Source organism: Thunnus maccoyii, chromosome 4, assembly GCF_910596095.1.
Source record: "Thunnus maccoyii chromosome 4, fThuMac1.1, whole genome shotgun sequence".
NCBI classification, from domain to species: domain Eukaryota; kingdom Metazoa; phylum Chordata; class Actinopteri; order Scombriformes; family Scombridae; genus Thunnus; species Thunnus maccoyii.
In genome coordinates, this window is record NC_056536.1 from 10,159,109 (window position 1) to 10,181,608 (window position 22,500).

Below are 22,500 nucleotides of genomic sequence, written 5' to 3' on the forward strand. Positions count from 1 at the left end.
AACTCAAATGTTCTCACTTAAATTGAGGCAGTCAGTATATATTAAAAATGTCTGAAAAGCAGATTTGGTGAGCTTAATAGGGGCGTTTACCCTGCACATCAATGTCACACACTCCTGTGCATTTCATTTGAGTCATTTGATTCTCTCACAACATTCACTTTATATTATGAGTTATTCTGTGGTTTTGCATCTATGTAACTCCAACTGTATTTGAATCTAGAGCTGGAATGATTAATCGATTGGTCTATCGATTAATCCTTTAAGTTACTGTTAAAGTAAATATGGTTCCAGGTTTCTAAATGTAAGAATTCATTGCTTTTCTTGATCTTCCATTGTAGTAAACTGAATATTTTGGGGGTTTGGACTGTTGGTCAGACAAAACAAAACATTTAAAAGACGTTGGTGGATGGTACAATAAATCGATGAATCAAGAAAATAACCTGCATATTAATCAATAATGAAAAATAGCCATTAGTTGCAGCCCTATCTGAATCCACACACTACTTATCTGAAAACTCGCTCTTATTACCTGACAGAAACAAGCAAAATCTCTTGATACAAAATGGGGAAGACAGACTCTAACAAAGATGGATGATGGCTCCAAACTGACTCGGGGATAACAAATGAAGTTGAAAACCGACTAAGGTCCTGAGAGCAGAAGCAATGTCGACTGTGACTTACACGAGTCATGACAGGACATATGCCCCGGATCACAGTCGAGGCCGGTCTCACGCAGATGAGAAATTAACAAAATGAAAGAACAGTAACAGTGACATGTTCCTTAAAGGTAGCGTGCTTCAGTGATGTTCCAAACATATTGTCAGCATCAGCACTGTCCCCACTTCCCATAATACATGCTTGCACAAAATGAAAACCCCCTTATCAGCACAACTCCCATAACCTTTTCCCAGAGTCCCCATTCCTCCTGTTTAGCTTCAGTGCCGCTGGTGTTTGCTGCCTTGTCCCTGACTCCAAGAAAATCCAAAGATCCTGCATTCTACAACACCCCCGGCTTTGCCAACGACAGATCTCAGCGCTCACCGGGTAAAGTCTTAGTTTGTCACTCAGGTTTTGGTCTCCTGACATTTTGTAAATCCTGCCTGAAATGCCTCACAGACAATCTTCGGGCACTGCGTGTGAATGCTGGAGATGCATCACAATAAGGGAGGAATGCAGGAAAAACACAACGATAAAAAGGACTGGAGGAACACTGCCAGACATCAGATTCAAAAAGGTAAAGTTGGAATTGACATGTCAAAGGCTGGAACAACAAAGGAAAAGACAGACAGACTCTCTTTCTTTTTCTCTCTCTGTCTCAATGTCTCTCTTTTTCTGTCTACCCCACACACAGGCAGTGCAGACCCCAGGGAGAGCTGATAGGTGTGTGTGTTTGTTTTTTTGCATGTGCAGAGTGAAAAGAGGGAGCAACAGAAAGAGAAATAAGATAAGAATGGAGAAAGAACAGTCAAGTAAGAATCAAGTCGATACACACGACACACACACTCCTCACAGCTCTCATCTCTCCCTACTGTCACCTCGCCAGTAGCTCTTGCGGCCCTTGAATTCCCTCGATCACACACACACACACACACACATACACACCTACAGTATATAGCTGTGTATTACAGGGTGTGCCACTCCAGAGTGTAAAGCTGTTAAGCGGCAGCTGCTCCACTAGATGTTTGGTCCCCTTGGAGCTGAAATATTGATCAGTTCTCCGGCAAGGCAGCACAGTCCTCGCCCCCACCGTCCCCATGTATAATTGAAGTGTATATCTCTTAGTGTGGCATGCCAGTTGGGAGAAGGAATTAAGCACCGAGGTAAGCTGAAGGCCTGTCTATGCTGCCATAGCGGCTCCTTTGTCCATCAATCATATGGCTTTCACATAGAAGGGTTTCATAGGCTCGTTACATTTACTGTAGGAAGTGCCATGCCTTGTAAAAGAAAATAGAGAATGGAAGACTGAACATAACAAGACTCAATGTAGGTTCATGTTTTACTGCTGGCCATTTATCTGAGCACTTAGCGCTTCAAAACAAGGCATGCACGACTCCTTTGGGCCATTTTGGGCTAATGAGCATTCATACCGGAACACAATTGAGTGTGTGGATAAGGCTGGCGTTATTCTTTGTTCTTCTTGTTGTAAACAAATCTCATGAAGAGAGAAAAATCAACAATGCTTTGTCTGTCTTTTAATATTTGCTATGGTACTCAGCCCCAAGACCATTAGTTCCTACTGAAGAAATCTTTCAGAACAGGTGACAATTTTTTTTTATGCTCTATAATTTCCTCAAACACCTGGGCACTGCAGTTGTTAGCAAACATAACTCAAACAGGGGTAAATTGTGGATTTGTTGGGGACTATTTTCAGCTGCGGATATATACACATTTGGTGCACAAGTGAGCATTTATGACAGCAGGACGGTATATTTGGAACTGATTCAAAATAATATACACTGTATGTGTAGTAGTAGTGATGACGGTCACCCCTTGCAACAGTGTGGCTAATTGTTGTGTTAGTGATAATTATTTTTGGACATCAGTGGAGCTTTATGGCACAGAGGAACAATACTAGTGGGATATTTTCATTGTTGGTTTTAGTCTTTGAATTTCCATGGAATTTGTAGGCAGTAAGAAAATTAAAGATCCCCTCCAGACATGTTTTAAGATGTATATAAAATACTCTACTTTGAATAATAATTTGTGTCTAATATGGATTTTCCACAAAAAGCTCAATTATCTTGTTAAAATCATTAAATTGATATCCTTCTCCCTCATTAAAACAAAATAATCTATAAATATGCAAATATTGTTCATTTCAGAAGTTTAACTGCTGGACACAAGATGCCTCCTACTTCACTGTAAAGTCCATTCTCAGTGTTTGTGCACTAGAGGCTTCAAGTTTCCTCATCACGCTTGTGTAAGTTGCATATTGGACCACGATTGGGTCCACACTAGTTGTGATGTCACAAATGATGCTCATGGGTACACAGCATAAACTCAGATTTAAGGTGAGCACAGAGAGACTTTACCCTTTCAGCAGATGGAAGTGAAAACAGCCTTCTAGTGTCAAACTCTGCACAAACATCATTCTGCACAAAGGTCAAAACATCAAACTGAAGTAACAAGAAGAAAAACATATTTTTTTAGTCGAAGGGGGAGGCTAACGTGGACAAAAAAAAATCCTTTTGTTTACTGTTCGTCTAAACGTACCAGTAGATTTCCCATATTGGTGGTAGCGTTTGCAATTTTCTATCTGTTGGCATGTTATTGTGTTCATGAAAAATACAAAATTAATGAGAAACAGTATACAGTGCACAGGCAGTCTCACAACCAAGCCTCAGTGCCTGTGCTGAAGAAAAGCAGAAAGAAGCTGCATACTGAATGGAGAGAAGGCCTTCAAAGACTGACTATACTATATACACAGCCATCCATTCAAATATGAAAAAATAATAATACAACAGCACAGTAATACGCAGCAAATACAGCTGTGTGTGATACACAATGTGAGCCCAATAACAGCCTTGACACCGGCAGAGCAGAAATGTGTTCATATTAACATCACCTGCTGTTTCACTCACCGCTCCCGAAAAAGTTTTTAAAGCATTCAGCTTCAAATGTGATGGTTTCCAGACAGATGCAGTAATTACAGCCTTACACTTTCCAACAGGCAACATTTTCAAACCAGGTGTGATGCATCAGGTGTGATGCAAAAATCGCAAAATTAAACTGAGCATGTACACAGTGAAGCAGCACATTTGCTGTCAATAATTTATCTCTGTGGTGTCGTGTTTGTGTTGATGGCAGGAAAATATGAAAATATACATTATTCTCTTAAGCCTTCCACATAAAAAAACAGGCTATGGAAACAGCAGATCTGATCAGTCTTTTTTATCAAAACTCCCCAATTAAGGCAGTTATGTAAAGCTATAGCAACAAGTTGAAGAGCCCATAGGCTACAAAGTGTACACCACACATACAAAATAACAGGTGATAATTGCACCACCAGAGCAAACACCACCCACACAGTTTCACATTCACTTAGTTATCCTAATAAAAGGTTCATTTATTAAAATAATGACGCCGTGCCAAATCGATTAAAACAGCCTGCTTAAAAGAAAAACAAGTAGTGTGTTTGTTTTCTAAATGATGTGATAATGGGCTTCAGTATATTTTTACTCATACAAACACACCATATGCTGGTGTGACATCTCTAGTCAGAGGCTTTACTGTCTCTTTTACTGCTGGTTGCCCGACACCCTAGAAGTCAAAGCCCCAGTAGACCTCGAGCTGGGATTGTTTTGTCAAACTATTTCCAAGGTCAAGAATGAACATTGATGCTTCACACAGATATTGTACTTTTGACTGTAGTTAATCATTGTTTTAAGGCAATACTATTAGTTTTCCATTGCTCAGCATTTAATTACTCCTGATGGCAACAGAGATGGATAGAACTGGTCTTAAATTGGTACCAGTTCCTGATCTGTCAGAACTGTACTGCTCCAGGGAAGTTGGTGCTGCTATCAGTATTTGAACACCATTCATTCATTCATTTAACACTTTACATTTTCATTTTTTTCCTGTAATGTAGCCAACTGGTAATGATACTTTGGGTGACTACATTGTGGTTGGTTTACATTCTGTGGACTGTAGTTAGATTGAACTGGTTAAAATATAGGAATGTGAATCTTTGGGAATCTCTAAATTCTATTCGATATTGATTCTTGGTGTCATGATTCAATTGTGACTCAATTCTAGGGCACTATTTTTAAGTAGGGCTGCAATTATTGGTCAATTACCAGCAGTGGAGATCACTGTCTCTGCTGCAACGTTATAGTACCAGTGAAACCCATCGTTAACCACAACTCTGTACAGGACAGAGTTACATTTTTCGCCTGACCACAGTTGGCTAGAAGTTTTGTAAAGGGATGCACGAGTGTGTTGGTTAGCCGGCTTGTTTGCTAGTGCTGGAGTTAAGTGCTCAACTTCACTAACTTTAGGCACGAGGTGATGGCGTATGAAGTACCTTCATCTTGCAAGGCTAATTACTAGATTAATAAATCCAAAATGTGCACAAATGCTTGCCTACTCTGAAGATGAACTACAAAATAACTTATGAGTATAGTGTCTGGGTGTTGCAGGATGCTTTCACAGCTGACTTCCACCTTTTTCATTCCATAAATATAACATTATTAACAACAGATACAAATCCATTTCTGTAATCTGTGAATCAATCAGATGAATGAATAAAACCATAATATACAGACTGAAAAGCAACTTATATTGAAGGGATCCTTAAGTGGTTTTCAAAAGCTAACTGACTAGACGTTATGTTTGCATAGTGGAGTATTCATTGTGGATAAAATACATTTTGGAGGGAAGTTTGCTTTCTACAAGTCTTCAGTTTGTTTCTAATGGTCATTGTTTTTACATTACAAAGTTTTTGCAGTTTGGATCACAATTTGTCAAAACTAAATAGAGGTGACAGAATAAAGAAATGCGCAGTACAAGTGGTAGCAGAGTTTACTACTGTACAAGTAGATAAGCTAGCAAGGCTACCAAAAACTAGCTTCAAACTGATGCCTTCAGCTGTCATCATGTGACCCTCAGGTCGTAGCAGTCCGTCAAGAGTCTCCCCTTAGTTAGGTTGAGGTTCACGTAGGTCCATTTTTTTCTATACTATATTTCTTTGTATTTTGACAAATCTGCATGAAAAATCATTCTGCATTAGCTACACAGATAACAATTACCGGATTAGGGAAACATGATGTTTATTAGGCTAGATCTGAAGTGATAAAGAGCATCTTGTCACATACATTTTTGGTTGATTGATGGATGTTTATCTATGATGGACTTTGGAGATGCTGCCAGCAGTGAAAAGAGTTGCGCTCATTCCTGTGCTATGTGTATAATGTCTGCATGCTGTGATTTGACTGAGTTATGACTGAGAGGAAAGTGATGCGATTTTTGACGTAAAATGCATCAATGGGATTAAAAGGGTTAAGACAGAACAATTTGTGAAGCAGCCTGTACAGCATTGCATTGCAAAAGATGGAATCTTTTTTTTTTAAGTATAAACGCTGACATGGTTACCTGAGAAAACATATGTTGTTCATAATCTACAAGACAATTAGAGAAGCAGCATTGTTCACAAATCACCTAAGCTAGATATTACAGACTGAGTCAGTGGGCCCCTTCCATCACAGATGTTTGCTTATATTCAGGCTAAGACACATACAATATCAACAGGGAGAAACATAATATATTCTCTAATTGTCTTCAGTGAAATAAAGAGTTGACGTGAGAGTTCGATTATCTCACCTTTTGTCTTAACTCTGGAGAAAAGGGCAAAGCTTCTTCTTATGTGACAGCTGAATGGACACGCTTGAATAGATGTGAACCATGTGCGCAATCATACGTGGGAGACTGCAAAACACTGTGTATGGCACACAACAACAAATATACCAGAGTCAAAAGAGGAGTTTTTCTTCAGCTGAGCCAGCCTTTCTGTAGTTTGTGTCTGCTTTTAGAGAGCAAGGCAAAAATGGGAGGGGCGGAGGCTTTAACTCAAGCTTCATTACAGCACTGACAGCTTAAATTTGGCAACCTATTGTACATTTTAAGGAAAAAATTATGCTTTACAGGATGAATACGTCTACTGCCACAAATTCATTACTGCAAACCCAAGTTTGAACCATGTGGGATTCTTCACTTTGAAACCAGTTTGCTCTTTAGAGAACATCTATTGAAGAAACAAAAGCGGAGGAATTGCATGACTGATGTTCAAATGTTTTCCCATCTGTGGTGAAGCACTGTCTTCTTCTGGCTTTCAGTACTTTGAAGTCATGTAATAAGGCTGTGCATTTGTTGGTGTGAATGGTGGCGAGGGGTAATGTTTTTCATCACATTGTGGGGACCCAACACATGGTAGTCCACTTTGCTTTGGGGCTCTTTGGTTTAAGGTTGGGGTTAGGGTGAGAAGTGTAAGGGTTAAGTTTTGACATGCAGTTAAGGTAAGGAGAAGGAAACAGAGGAATAAAGGATAGAAAAATCAAATATGCATGTGTATGTGTGTGTGTGTGTGTGTATGTTATTCTGAGTTTATTCTGTGCAGTGCTACCTACATCATGCCAAACAGCATTTGGAGACCTAGAAAAACAGGTTGCACGGACAGGAACAAAACTTGGCCTTTTCTCCAAAGCCCAGCTGTCGGCCTGATAATGTTGCACATATGAGAAGAAACCACTGGCTCCCAGTGAAGGCAGGGAGTTCAGATGGAGTGATCACAGTGAGAGACAATGCAGAAAGATGCACATTTCTCTCTGTCTCCTCCAGTCTCTCAACTCCTCCATCTGTGCTGTCTGAGGCACAACATTGCCCTCTACTGCCCACAGCTTCCACTGCCTTTAACTGAGAATCCAGGAGAGGTAACCAGTAGAAAATATTCCAACAGCAGCCAAACTATCTGTGTCATGATGAGGGAAAACCAGCAACTAGTGAGCAAGTGTTAGTGTAGTCTGGGTTATTTAGGACATACCAGACTTTGTACCAGGATAAAAAGAGATGATAAAAAGACCAAAAATGGGACATTAGTTGGTCGGCAGGTTGTAGAAGCTTTTTGGAGGTATTTTCAAAAAGAGAAGGGAAAGAAAGAAAGAAACAAAATATCTGAAACTCATCAAAGGAAATGCACAATAACCTAAATTTCCCCTCCTTTTCTTCCACGCAAAGACAACTAAAAGGCCTAAAAATTCAATGTGGATTTGTCACTATTGGGCTATACTTGCTAAATGCCACACATAAAAGCAGCTTTCAAATTTGAAAACCATTAAATCATTACAAATCCATCAAATTGTCCTCAAAAGTGCACTCTACTTTCTAAATAAAAGCTTTCAGCTTAAGTCAGACTTGACAACTCGAAAACAACTCGTAAAGCGGCAGACACAAAAGGCAGCAGACGTCGTCATTGTCAAGACGTCTTGCCTCCGCTGAGGAAGAAAGAAATGCGAGGACAAAGCAAGAATATAGATTTAGTAGGAGCTCTCTCTCTTTAATCACTGCGCATCTTTGCTTTTCACTCGATATTAAAACCAATCCATCATGGCTGACTGTGGGGAGGTGGGGGCCTTGCAATTTTCACCGAGCTCCCGTAACTCAGGAGAGGATCCCCCCTCTGACATTATTTGGATATCAAACAGCAATTTGCCACTCATAAACACCAGCATGAATGCGAGTGCATCGGGCCAAATGAAATAAAAAAGCTGGTGCAGCTCTTGCGGCACGACACAGAGAGGGCCAGGCCCACTTTATCATCCTGATAGGATATGATGTGGTTTATATTATTACCCCGGATGGATAATGGGATTTGGATGTTTATTGGGACACCAAGTGGGTTTTTATACAGGCTGTGACTATTATGGTGGATCAAAGTAAGGCCATACACTGTGAGAAATTGTTCGATCAAAAGAACATCAAGCAGAGGAAAGGAGAGAAAACAGATGGTGACAAAACTGGAAATCAGAATGTGCCATAGCTGTGACTCATTGGTATCTCTGTAAAAAAGACTTATGTAACACTCTGCATTTAACAGCCAGCAACAGCTCACGGTATTCTTTCCATTAAAATGAGTTTCTCAAAACGTCTTGAACAACAGCTCACACTGTAAGCAGATCAGGCATCTTCGACATTGGAAGCCACAGAGGAGCTCAGCGGTGCTCTGACGCCATCATAAAACTGTGGGTGACTGGCCTCCGACCAGGATGTACAGAGACCTTCAAATGTTTGACTGAGAGAGAACACACATCCAGCTGTTTCGCAGATATCTGCTCGAAAATAACAGAATGACTTGGGAGAGATGGTGAACATGATGCTGGGAGACAAATTTTCAAGAGATACAACTGCATAGGGGTACATTTTGTAGTTGGTCCTATCACATCTTTCAGCTGGAGGATTGAGGTTCAAGCCATGATACCTCCTGAAGTGTATTTGACCCTGGCCTCTGGCTTTTGATCACAATAGAAAGAGGTAAGATAACAGACGAGGTAAATGTACTTGGATGAAAGATGACTGCTGATTCAAAAAGAGAATTTAGTAAAAGTCTTGATGTCGCCTCATTTTTCCTCTCTTTCAACACAGGTATAAAATGTTTGCTTCCAGCGTGAAGTGTATCATTCACCACGAGAGGCTGCAGTTAATTATTGCTAATTAATTATCACAAATGAGGAGTGTTTCTCTTGAAACTGAAACAGTGAAAAGAATGTTTAAGTTTGCTACTGACAGTGACATTTAAGGACTCTCTTTTGTCAGACATTTTAAAGCTCTTTGTGTTGACTTGTTACATGGTAACGCTTTGTCTTATTGTTTGATCTGATTGCAACTTCAGTTGACTTCTTGTCCTTGTTTCCTGGCTGAGGGCCAGAAACACTCACTTCTTGTTCTGTATATAAAGAATACAATCACTGGGAGGCTTTATAGGGCAGGATATATCACCTAAATATTTTTTCAACCACAATGTGTCCGTTGCACTCTCAAAAACTGCATGGGGTGTCTGATCAGATTTGTAATGTTTTTCACTGATCAGACAGCTCCTGCGTACAGTAAAAGCTTGGCCAATTTTAGACTGTATTTTTTTAGGCAAAATTCTTCTATGGCTGCTTGTGTTTAGACAACATTTAACATTTGAGAATGTTTGCATCTTTTGTTAAACGTAAGACAGAGTTTTATGGAAAAATACATTCATATTTCACAAAGTAAGGTATCACAAAATATCGTTTGATATCAGTACAGAAACTCAGGTATTATATTAGCATGTGTATCGCAAAATGTCCATCAATATCGAGCCCATAATGGACTTAATGGAGGAAGACATCACAGAAAAGACAATGTGCAAATGTGGAACTTATGACAACCAACCTCAATCAAAAACATGTTGCTGCAATTGCATACTGAACTTCATATGTTCCCTACATCAGTGTAAAACCTCCATAACAGCCACTTCAGCTGTATATTATTTAAAATTCCATGTTACAGTAGCTACTAAGACGAAATGTTGACTTATTTAGCAACAAATCTTACAACAACAAAGTGCACACCATAATTTTACAACATGTCATGTAATTTTTTTTTTTGTTTTTTTACACAAAATTTCCATTGGAGCTGATGTATAAAGTATAAAAGTATAAGTATAAAATTCAACTATGTATTTAACATTTCGAATACAGTACCTCTTGATAACAAGTCACAAGATGTTTCCAAAGGACTGATCTTGCACGTTAGGGTCTCTGGTCTTACTTGTGGTTTCTGAATACTTCCTCTTTACCACTGGTATTAGCATGACAGCCCAGACCAGTCTGATGGAATAAATAGGATAACATCTAATAGAATCGAAGTAGAGATAGCTTAAATTAGGAAGTTACCTGGAGTAAAGTGCAAAAATTCTCAAAACTCAAGGTTGCATTGACCAACATAGTCGTCCTATCTGTCTTTGGCTCAAACCAGGGCAAGAACACCAATTGTTAAAATACTGGTTTGGCCACTTAGCTCTCATCTTCACACAACTGACTAGAAAAGCTCTGGACTGCAGAGTTGCTGGAAGCCATCAACTTTAACTTTACATACTGTGCAGGAAATAAGCCACCAAACCAACATGGACATAACCAGACCGGAGGGCACTCAGCTAAACAAAGAAATAATTTCTAGTTGAAATGGATATCATGGAGATAATCTGATTTGTGTAATATTTTGTCTGTTGAATCTCAAGTCCTCCGTAGCTACGATATTCTTTTTAGCACTTTCAAGAAGTAATTGGAAATTTCATCATCAAAGCACATCTTTCATAAAGTACATCACACAGTTTGACATCAAAAATTGTTTCTTTGTTCCCTTTATGATTACAGAGGAGAAACTATTTAAAGAACAATGGTTGGGAAAAGTAAAGAAATGGAAAAAGGGTAACAAAGTAGATTCTGCACAAGTCAAACCCACAACACATTTGCCTGAAACTGCAGACTAACCTCATCTACATAGACCCACAGGATAAAGTACATCACAGTTACAATCTCAAGTTAATAAACCAGCAAGTCTCTATGTTGTTAGTTCAGAGGAGATCAACCACAGCTGAAACATTAAAACTCCCAAAAGAGGCTGTAAAATTACAATAAATACTACAGTAAGTGTGTGTAATTGTGTCAAATTTACCTCTAAACCATAAAAGGATGGGGTCCTAATGGTTGTAGTTGGCTTTTTATCATGATTATGTAGCCAACAAACATTGCTTTAAGCAAAACAATCTGCATGCTGCTGAAAGTGATGAGATGAGGAAACAAAACTAAAATGATCATCATATCGCAGGAGGAGCTGAGCTTCAGGCTCACAACAAGCACTTCACTCTACACTGATTTTGTCACGCAGAAAATCAACTTTCTGCAAAAATGTATTGAAAGCTGCAACTAACAATTATTTTTTATTATTATTTACATTTTTCAACCACTTTTTCAATCAATCAATTCATAGTTAAGGCTATTAAATGTCAAACTCATTATGAACAATGCTCATCACAAGATAGTCCAAAGTGGTGCCTTCAAATCGTTTACTTTGTCCAAAATCCAAAAGTATTCAATTTAAAGTGATATGAAATTGAAAAAAGCTGAAAATTAATCAATAATCAAAAAAGTCTATGTAACACAATTTTTGCTTCTGGGTAGTGAGTGTTATTTCCTATTTGCTTATGTTTAAAAACTATAGAAAATGGCTATTATTCCCTTCAAACTTTGCTTTTGTGACCAGGACAGTGATATTTTGAAATGTACCTATTTCTAATGGGAAAATGTGCAAATTTGTACATTTTCATTCACATAAAGTCAGAAAAACAAAAAGTACAGGGAACAAAAAACATGTAATGTGTTATTAAATACATAGTAACTGGAGATGTAAAGCTCAGCACTGTTCAAGGTTTCCTGACTGGTTGATCATGCTACAGCAACAGTATTGAGTCATATAGTGAATACTGAAAATTAATGCGGAAAGGCATCAAATTGACTCAATAAAGTCTTGTTAAAGTAGAAAGCCGAGAACAAGCTTGAAGCAGCATCCATGTCAAAGGTGAACAGATGCTCCATTTCTTTTTTTCTGGCTTCTTAAGGCAAACTAATCAATGCTATAAAAGACATCTAATGCCTGTTGACTGTTTGACCCTGAACAAAGTTCATCTGAGCTGAAACACATTATTAAGTCATGTTAGCATGGTTTTAAGGCTTGTCCTGGGTTTTTAATGCAATGCAGAGCATCTCTGAATATTTTTTACAGAATTCCCTCTTATTGCAGTGTTAGGTAAAGGAGGGTTTTGTACTCAAGACTGATGTTTAACATTGAGGCTACAAAGAATCATATCAGACATACTGTATGTGCTCACAGATGACAAGCAATTGCATCAGGCAGCGCTAAACAGGGTTGACATTTATTTTCATGCTTTTATTTGACTGCAAGGTAAAAACAAATTAGTTTATATTGGAGAATTTTCTCCAATTCTCTCAAATTAGAAAAGCAAAGCCGTGAAAAATATCTCAGATACAAAATTTGGAAGTATTTAGCTACATGATTTGAATTAAAATGGCTCTCAAGCCTGTGTCTGAGTTTGATTTCTGTCCCTCTTGTCCATGTAACTGAAAGTCCCAACTTTCAGTTGACCCTGCATGCACACACACGCACACACATACACGCACACACAGGGGTTTTGAGTTATTCTGGCTGATTAGACCTCTGCTCAGGTTGAGGTTGTGCGAGGCTACGGTGGGTATTTGGTGAAGTCCAAACTCTATGAGAGTAAAGGGGGGCGTCAATCAGGCAGTGTGTTCACACAGTCCTGAGAGGAGGTCTAATCAATCAAAGTAAGGGCACTTATGTGGGTTGACCAGGGCCGTGCACAGGCAGGCTTTCAAAAACTGATGTTTTGTTTTCACCTTCAGCTTTTTATGGTTATACTTTAAAATGGTATTTTTTACCAAAACTAGATTTTAAACTAGTTTTATCATATAAAACCATGAACTAGACCAAACTGCTGCTACTGAGACAAACTACAATTTCAATACCTTCCCAACCCAGTTCTATAAATCTTCAACACACAAGCATGAATTCCCTGATTACTACTGACACTTACCAGTATTTTAGCAGCAGTATGCCTACAATAAAACTGAAGATTATGTGATACTGAGGACACACTGTGAAACTGAAGTCTTATTAAATGAACGTGTTGTGATGCCTGGCTGCCTGCCTCTGTGTGCTGCAGTGTAATTCAAACGCAGCGAGTTGTCATGTTTAAGGCGACTGATTGATGTCGTTAAGCTAAATGGTCCATTTTTAATTCACTGGGCTTCTCACAGGGTTTGTGTATCTGCTGTCGACAAACTGACGCTGGTTCCTAGCGGGGTTGCTGAATCTGTTGATCATGAAAGTTAAACCTATAATGACAGTGACTGCGAGCTGGAAAAAGCGTTTGTTATTGTTCACTGTGGACTGAGTGGTTGAGGAGAGAACTAATGAGATACAAGTGTGAATACTTTAAAGGAGACAGAAATACTACGATGGACACCATTAGGTGTTAAGTCCTCGTACCGAGTACATGCTGACTGAAAAATCAATCAAATCTTTTCAATCACATCTGTCCAGCGGGAGTGTGAAAACTCAGAGGGCAGAGCTTATGTAGCAAAATACAAGTGAAAGATGTGAATAAGATGTTTTCATGGCTTGGCTTTACAATAATTACAAAACAGAAATTAAAGGCAAAGCAAAACTGCTCTTCAGTACCACTATATTTTACAGTTTATCTCTCTTTAAGGCCCTCCACACCCATGGTCCACTCACATTGGTGTTTTCACTTATTCTCCCTCATTAGACCTCGCCTAAAGCTCACATAAGTCTTCTATTTAATGAAGCTGCTCCGCAGGCAGTCCCAAAAAAAAAGAGATGTCACAGTTCTGATGTGGGTGATAAATGAATATTAATCAGAGCTATCACAAACTGTAAATGTTGTATGACTTTACAGTTTGTAGTCTGGTGGTGTGATAAATGTACTAAAAATTGTGATGAAACTCACTTGAATAATAACTTCTACATTTCTAAACACATTGCATCAGTGTTTCTATGGTGACCACACATAATTCGAGCATATAGCTCTGCCCAACTTTAACTGAGCAGAAGCCTAATTAAGCAGAGTAATTTCATCAGCTCTCATAAGCTGTTGCTTCACGCTAAAAACTTGCTCTTATTTAACTCGCAGGGTGAGAAAATGGACAGAAACATTTATAATAAAGGACTTGTTGGATGCATCTGGAATCACTTATTGGCAATCAGGACTGTTTGTAAGTTGCTGTGTTGAGGCTGACAGCTTTCTCCAGAGCGTAGCAGACGATGGTCCAATCATCTCGGCTAATTTAAAACCTCGCGTGGTGGAGCTTTGGAGTTGATTCTAATTAAACAATAGCTGTGCTAAATTCGTGCAACTGATGATTGAATTTGTATTAATTTTCCTATATAATGATCAATCCGGTTCTTATCAAAACAACATGAGAAGCATTTCAAATACAGCCTACAAACTCTGTCCGAACACACAGTAAATCACGACTGTGTGTCATCTTGCGTTTTTTTTTTTTTTTTAGAGGAATGCCTCTCATAATACAGCTACCTCATTGAAGGAGATCTTGTTGTTTTTCATCTTCTGGGGTGGGCTCTTCCATGTTTTCCCAAAGAAGTGCTGGTGATTTCTGTCAAACAGGGTCACTCGCAGCTGGTATGTCAGATCTTGCTCCAAATCTGACACCTCCTGTGAGTGAAAAGGGAAGACACTCAAATTAGAAAAGTCACAATTAACCCCCCCCCCCCCCCCCCCCCCCAGCCCTGAAACATTTGGGTGTATGAAAAAGTACAAACTTAATCTGACAATGTAACATTATCCAACCTCTCAGCAAACCCTCATGACTGAGCTTCACTCAAGATATTTATACAAGATGCAATACACAAATATTCCACTAATTAACACTTAATCCACTTAAAATCTGAATTTAAAGTGTGGTTTATTTACACAACACTTATTAAATGGAGGCAGCAGGCAGCAGCTGTGAGACAAGTAAGCATGCAAATTTGCAGTCCACAGAAACGTTTTCTCTAGTATTATAATATGTATATTTATATATAATATAGTCATTCCTGTGTATATTTCTGAAGATTGTTGTGTTTTTATCCTGTGTAAGTACACTGAGAGCCATTAAACCGGAGCCAAATGCCTTGTATGCATAGACATACTTGGCCAATCAAGATTATTCTGATTAAGATTAACTGCAGTGGTGGATTATCTCTAAGGACCCATAACATGCTAACATGGGTCTTTTGTATTGGTGCTTCTACGTTTGATAATACTCCCGTTGAGTTATTGTATGCACTATGACGTACAGGGGCGAGATAATATTTATGTTCATGTAAAGACAGTCTAAAGTCAGTAGAGTCTACTAATTACACAAATTACATACTAAACAGACTTTATGTGCGTTAACCACCGCCGCATCTCTGCTGCTACATCTCTACCAAGCTAGCGTGAGCTGCGGGCAGTCACCTCCGGCCGGTGAGCTGCGGTGAGCCGGCTGAGGCTGAGCTGGAAGCCGTGGGACCGGCTGGAGTGGCTGTCCGCGGCCAGGCGGACTGTCTGGCTGTGCGGGGGAACCAACCGGCTGCTCTCGAACACTTCTCTCCAGCCCTCCGCCATGGTGGATATGTCCTCTGTTTTTACCATATTCTTAAGTTAACATAAAAATGAGCGTGACATTGTAGAAAAATCAGAAATATAACGCACAAAGTGAGGCGTTACTGTGAATATTATCTGTTCCACCCGTTTAGATTTTCAAACCCGCGGCCGCCATATTGTGATAGGATTCTACCATCTAGTGCGCAGGGGCTAACCGAACAAATCAAATCATTTCATCAGGAGTATTCACGTGTAAACAAATAATACAAATAGCAAGAATTAAAGATAAAAGAACAATATTAAGGCAGCAAGTCGTGTTACCCCGAAGCAGAACATCTGAACAAAATTTCTTAATCGTGATATTTGATCCTTACACCCTTTATTTGGTATCTTCCATTGCGCTGCATCAGTTGCTATGGTAATGTTCACGTTGCCATGCAGGTCCTCCCTTAACTTGACAGCCGGTGTAGCCACAAGAACGATTCCTTTCAATATATTGTCATTTTTCATATTTTGATGGCTACATTTTATATCCACAAGCGTAAATGTTCTAAATCCTCTCCTCATTTACTGCCTTTCCTTGCAGAAATCCTGCAATGATATATGTAAGGAACCACAAAAGTGCCTTAATACTGTCTCCACACTCAGAACTTATTTATGTAAACATGTAATTTTTATTCATATACTTCTTACTGTCTTCAGTTCTTTTTGTTTATTTATTTTGTGTATTATATATATAATTTTATTTCTGTGCTTTTTATGTTAATCTGTGACCTTTATGGATTTGTTCAACTGTTTGTTTTGTGTGATGATTTTTCTTGTTTTTGTGTATTATTTGTGTGTTGTGTATTTAAAATTTTGACAAAAACACAAAATATATATTTTTATTGTATTATATTTTCTATTTCAGCACCATGTATATTTACCATAATGCAAATTATTGCAAACATAAATAGAATTATTAAAGAATAAATAGAATTATTATTATTATTATTATTATTATTGTTGTTGTTGTTGTTGTTGTTGTTGTTGTTGTTGTTGTTGTTATTATTATTATTATTATTATTATTATAAGAATAAGAATAAGAATAATAATGATGGTGATGATGATGATAATTAGTAGTACTAGTAATGCAGTAGATTACATTAGTACAGTAGTTACATTGATATTAACAGGAAACATCCAAACTGCTCATTTAACTTAAATATTTAAACTTATAAAAGATGGTCCATTACAATAAAAAAGGGTCTGTGGACCATTTTTATAGCAAAGTGTGAGATAATTTCCTGTGACTGGCTGTTAAAGTTGCATGTTCAGACCTTATCTATCCCATTTTCCTTGATGACCTACTTTATCTGACTTTACTGTGTCTGGGAGGGTGAATGAATCGCTTACTGTGTGAAATGGTTGGCCTGCAAATGAGACAATTTCCCAAAAAATGTCTGATATAGTAGACCCAAAATGGGATGATGCCTCCATGAATGTAATGCTGTACATGCTTCAAAAAGACATTACAGAAGATTCAGGAGAAGCCCTTCAGACAGTCGAGAGGTTAAGTATAAAAGGTGGAGGGTGATAGTAAGAAGGGCACGATCTTTGTATTGCTCTAGGTTAGGAGTGTTGCACACAATGAGTTCCTTTATGTGGCTGCACTGCCGGGTGATGATTGCTAACAGCACCGCAAAGTTACAGAGCTCCCAAAATCACACTGTGGGCCATTTATCCCATAAGAACCAGATTTTATTCTGCGGGTAGAGAATATACTGTAATATTGCATCACATTTATGTTGTGGAACAAGATATTCAGCTCTACATGCTACAACAAGAAATTTCTCAATAACAGATCTTACTTGAACACTCAGAGGTGTCATCCACTCTTCCCATTTCGGAGGGAAATATTACATTTTTACCCCACTACATTTATACGACAACTATGCACTCATCGAGCACTTCATTAGGAATGCCTGTGCAATCTAATGCTATCCAACACAACAGCTCTGCCATAAATTCTACTGTGTTTTTGTTGACATTGTCAGAAAGGATGCATTATATTGAGAAGTTTTATTAATATTTTGCTCCTCTCATGTATGTTAATACAGTGGACAAAATATTAGGAACATTCTTCACCACCGTCCACTACGACCTCAATAATAAACATAAAGTAGAATTATCACCTTACTGACAATGTCAACAAAAAGCAAGAATGTATAAGCTTTGTAAAAGTAGAATTTATGGCAGAGTTGTTGTATTAGATTGCATTAAATTCTACCTAGTCTACCTAATAAAGTGCTCAGTGAGTGTATGTAGTAGTTACTTTGTTAATTATTATTGAACATACCAAACATTTTATCACTTATGAAAAGTATTCTAAAAATTATTAGCTTTACATTGCCCAGCGACAACATTACAATGCTGCTTACACATGAATGCACTATAATAATATAAAATTAATAATGACCTAATAATACTTTATTACTTTTACTTTTTTTACTCTTGTACTTTTACTTTTTGAATGCAGGACTTAGGACTGCTTTATAGTATAACTACTGATACTTATATCTCAATTCTTCCTCCAAGACTCCTCATATAGAAACCATACCAACAACATCTATCTATCTATCTATCCATCCATCCATCCATCTTGCAGCAGAGACATTAACAGATAATCACCACTAGGGGGCAGCAGCGCGTCACCGCTGTGTGTAAACAGCGCCAGCAGGAAGAAGAAGGAAGCGGTAGTTACAAACCGTATAAACTGAAACAACAATGTTCAAACTCTTCGGGAAAAGTAAACCTGTTAAAATAAGGAGTTGTAATGAAAACAGAAAATATGGAGTTGCGGCTAAAGATGTGAAGGAGTTGCTCAAAAAAGGCTGTAAATTATTACAGGTGAGTCTCCGTGTGTTTTCTTGTAGTCTGTCTTAAGTAACAAGTTACAGCTGCTTCGCTTTCTCTTTCGCTCTTGGGTTAAAAACAGAAAGGTGAACACTGAAGGTGAACAAAAGGAACAAACATTTATTACATTGGCCACTTTAGCAGCTGCATAAGTGACTTGTTTGAACGTATTATCAGTTTTGGAGCGCGTTAAGTTTATCTAAGTGATGGTCCTGGGTCATCTTCACTCAAAAAGCGATACAGTGAGACTCATTTCTTTTCACATCATGTCCAGACAAACTGACGTGTTTCTGACACAGTTATCTGAATATTAGATACAACTAAACACACAGGATGGGAATTTATCACACAGACAAGCCAGAGAGACAAAACACACCAGTGTGGCTAAATGTAATGTTTACATACATAATAATGATTATATAATAGAGCCCGACCGATTCTGGATTTTCGGCCCGATACCGATACCGACGATAGGGAGTAAAAAAATTCCGATATCGATTTATCGGTAAATAAACTTACATAAACAGGATATATACAGAAATGCCCATGTTTTGCAGTGATCCTTCAAATGTGGTTATCAAACACTTGTGACAAAGATATGTAATGGAGGCAGGATATTCTACAGTTTAACAATACATTTCATTGTATAAAATGACATCAGCACACTGAAACAGTAAACTTCACTGAGAATTTAATAATTATAAATAACTATAAATAAAAAAACAAAGAACAAAAAAACATATGTACGTATAGCCTATATTAAACTTGAATTAAGAAAAAGGATCAAATATACATCAAATTTTGCCTATGTAACTTTAAAAAAATAAATAAATATATATATATATATATATATATATATATATATATATGTGTGTGTGTGTGTGTGTGTGTGTGTGTGTGTGTGTGTGTGTGTGTGTATATATATGTATATGTGTATCGGTGCACCACATATACACTGATATTGATATATATGTGATAGGCCGATAATATTGGCTGACCTACATATCGGTTGGACTCTAATATATATATATGTTATAATGAAAATCATTTTAACAGTATTCCATTATGACCAACCGTGTGTCAGCCACAACATTTCATCTTCATTCAGAGGACATCGCCTGCCCTGCAGCACACAGTGAAAAAACTCTCTATACCAGAAAGAAAAGGAAGTGTTGGAGAAAAAACCTCCTCTGAGGCCACAGTTGTTGTACAGTGACTTTGTTCAGTATGTGACACAAGATAAATACAGTATATCCACTTAATCTGAACAGACTGTGTCACAGATAACTCTGTGATGTAAGGCAACATTTCATCAGATATCTCTGTATTCTGTCATCATAACTCCTGTATCTCCAGAGTGTCTGCACATCCTGTAAAAATGATAAAACATTTGTCATTAGAACATAAGAGTCCTTCTGCACCTCTGGGAAGGCTTGTATTACACTAACTTTGTTTGTCTATAGGTAGCCATCACAGTATTCACAGTGTTCATAGTGTAGAACAATGAACGAGAGATATTGAGCCTTCCCTTAGAGCAATATGAAACTAGAAAAAAGAACAATTAGATGAATACATTTTCCTGAAATAGCTCCAGACTTGTGCTGCTGTCTCCTACACATTAACTGAAATCAAGTTAGCCCACTTAATAGACACATTGTAACACATTGTAATTTGGGTGTACATTTCACTTGACTTTAAATAACACATTTTATTATTATGATAATATGTCCTCATTTTCAGTTGCCACTTTCTGGTGCACAAGTTTGTTTGTATTCGGACGGGACGAAGGTGACGGAGGAATTCTTCAAGACTCTGCCCGACAACACTGAACTTGTTCTTCTCTCCAAACAGCAGACATGGAGTGGAGGTAGGTAGAGTGACCCCCAGTACCAAATTAAGTCAAAGGCTTCAGCTCTAAATTCACTGCAAGTCAAACCTTTATAACCTCCTGTGCTTCTGATAAACATCAGTTGTGTGCGACATCGGTCAGTTACTGGACACGGACCAGCACGCCAGTGGCCTCATCGAAGCAGCGAAGGGGCTCCTGTCTGATGAGACGTCTCCTAAGAAGCGTAAAATCCTGACTGACCTGCTGCTGAACCTGGAGGACAGATCGGAGCTGGAGACCAGAGACGAGGATGAAGACTGGTTCACAGGTACTGAGTGCTTTCAACTAAGCGTTTTTGTACGCATCGTGGCTGCTCTCTGTGTGCGTAACATTTTCTAACTGGTTGGAGAGATGTGAATGACACATAGGTCACAAAATGTTCAATGCATTCTAACATTGATGTGATTTATTGCTTCAAATTAATTTTGCAATTGAAACATGTTGAAAGTCTGTAGCTGAGTTTGTTGTTAAGTGTTGTTGCATTTCAGGTATTGACACTCGATTCAAGACAAAGTCTGCCTACATGAAGTTCAACTGTGAAAGCAGGATACGAGGCTACCTGAAGGAGGTAAGTCAACTGATACTCAGCAGCTTTAATTTCTATGAATGAATCGTCTTCAGTCAGGCATCAGTCGTGACGTGGAAGTTTGGTTTTCTGTCTTGGTTCCCAGGTGAATGGTGCCACTAAGGACCTACGGACAGTTAAAGCCAGGGCAGAGTTTTTGAAAACATCAAACCACCTGGCAGAGATGCTGAAGTCAGCCAGGTACAACGGCTGCTACTTTGACAGGACTGAAAAGGAGCCAAATCGCCTTTGTACTCGGGAAGGATGGTTTACCTGCCAGGTACTGCAGAGATAAAAGCACATACTGAGGTGTTGATAGATCAGAGCTGAATGAACAACAAAAACTAATGCAGACTTAAATGACTGTTGAGATCTGATACAAAAACCCTTAAACCACCACAGGCTGGTACTCATCTGCTCCACTCATGGATCTCTCCAACAGTCTGGGAAGAGAAATGTCTTGTAGTACGAGCAGCAATTCAGACAATTTGAAAGTTGTGTAGAGGGCACTAAACTAGGATCATCCCAAGCCAGACAACACATAACTATTATTCCACGAGACTGACCAAATGAAAATTTGCCAAATTTAGACAACATTAAGAAAGAACTGGACCTGTTTACTCCTCTTCCTCAGGGATCATTTGACCTGGATTTGTGCCAGTCTCTCCACTCCATCAACCCCTACGGCAGCCGAGAGAGTCGGATCCTCTTCAGCACGTGGAATCTGGACCACAGGTTGGACGCCCCTTAGCTGAGTCAAAAAGTCAAAAAGAGGGGCAAGTCAAGTCTGGCTACATCCTGGCTGTGGCTGCCATGTTTAAAAACATGTGTCCACATCTGCACAATTTACTATAACTTCTGCACATGGACATTATGTTTAAACTAATCAGTATCCTAATGACTGTTAAAGCAGCCCTGATAATGAATGTTTTCTCAAAAGGCACAGAATCCATGCTTCCTCACATGAAGCTAACATTTCTTCATCTCGTCTACAGGATTGAAAAGAAGAGGACGATCATTCCCACTCTGGTGGACACTCTGCAGAATCACAAGAGCACCGACATCGATCTGAGCTACTTCTACCGCCTGCTGTTCACCAGGGAAAACCTGAAGCTGGTGCACATCGTGTGCCACAAGAAAGGAGCCCACGACCTGCTGTGTGACACCAAGAAGATCTTCAAACAAACCAGAAACACTGACAAAGGAAAACAGACGGCCAGAGGGAGGAAGAGACGCTTGAGATGAATATTTTTTAAGTCTTGATATGTATGTAACAACATCATGTATTTACACTGATAAGTTATGTGAATTATCTGTCGATTGTAGCAAGGTTGGATGACCTTTTTACCTAGTTTAATTTTTTTTTTACCTATTATGATCGGCCATTTGTTTTAATTACACTCAAACAGCTAAAACAAAAA

At 38.6% G+C, this 22,500-nt stretch overlaps 2 protein-coding genes across 4 annotated transcripts in view; one reads left to right on the top strand and one right to left on the bottom strand.

Moving 5' to 3' along the window:
• nphp4 (nephronophthisis 4) overlaps nt 1-15,929 on the bottom strand; it is a 168,604-nt gene extending 152,675 nt beyond the window's left edge. For 2 of the 3 annotated variants that reach the window (XM_042408716.1, XM_042408715.1), the window contains exons 1-2: nt 15,602-15,929; nt 14,678-14,821 (exon numbers count right to left, since the gene is read on the bottom strand). In XM_042408716.1, coding sequence (XP_042264650.1) covers nt 14,678-14,821; nt 15,602-15,778 — 321 coding nt within the window. In that variant the 5' untranslated portion in view covers nt 15,779-15,929. The remainder of the gene's footprint in view (nt 1-14,677; nt 14,822-15,601) is intronic. The other variant, XM_042408717.1, reaches the window with a different exon arrangement.
• Nucleotides 15,930-18,437: 2,508 nt separating this feature from the next.
• dffb (DNA fragmentation factor, beta polypeptide (caspase-activated DNase)) lies at nt 18,438-22,479 on the top strand. Its single transcript, XM_042410004.1, has 7 exons — nt 18,438-18,620; nt 20,367-20,493; nt 20,597-20,782; nt 21,003-21,082; nt 21,186-21,359; nt 21,714-21,814; nt 22,075-22,479. Exons 1-7 carry the CDS (start codon nt 18,498-18,500, stop codon nt 22,322-22,324), a joined length of 1,041 nt encoding a protein of 346 aa, XP_042265938.1. The 5' UTR covers nt 18,438-18,497; the 3' UTR covers nt 22,325-22,479.
• The last annotated feature ends 21 nt before the right edge of the window (nt 22,480-22,500 follow it).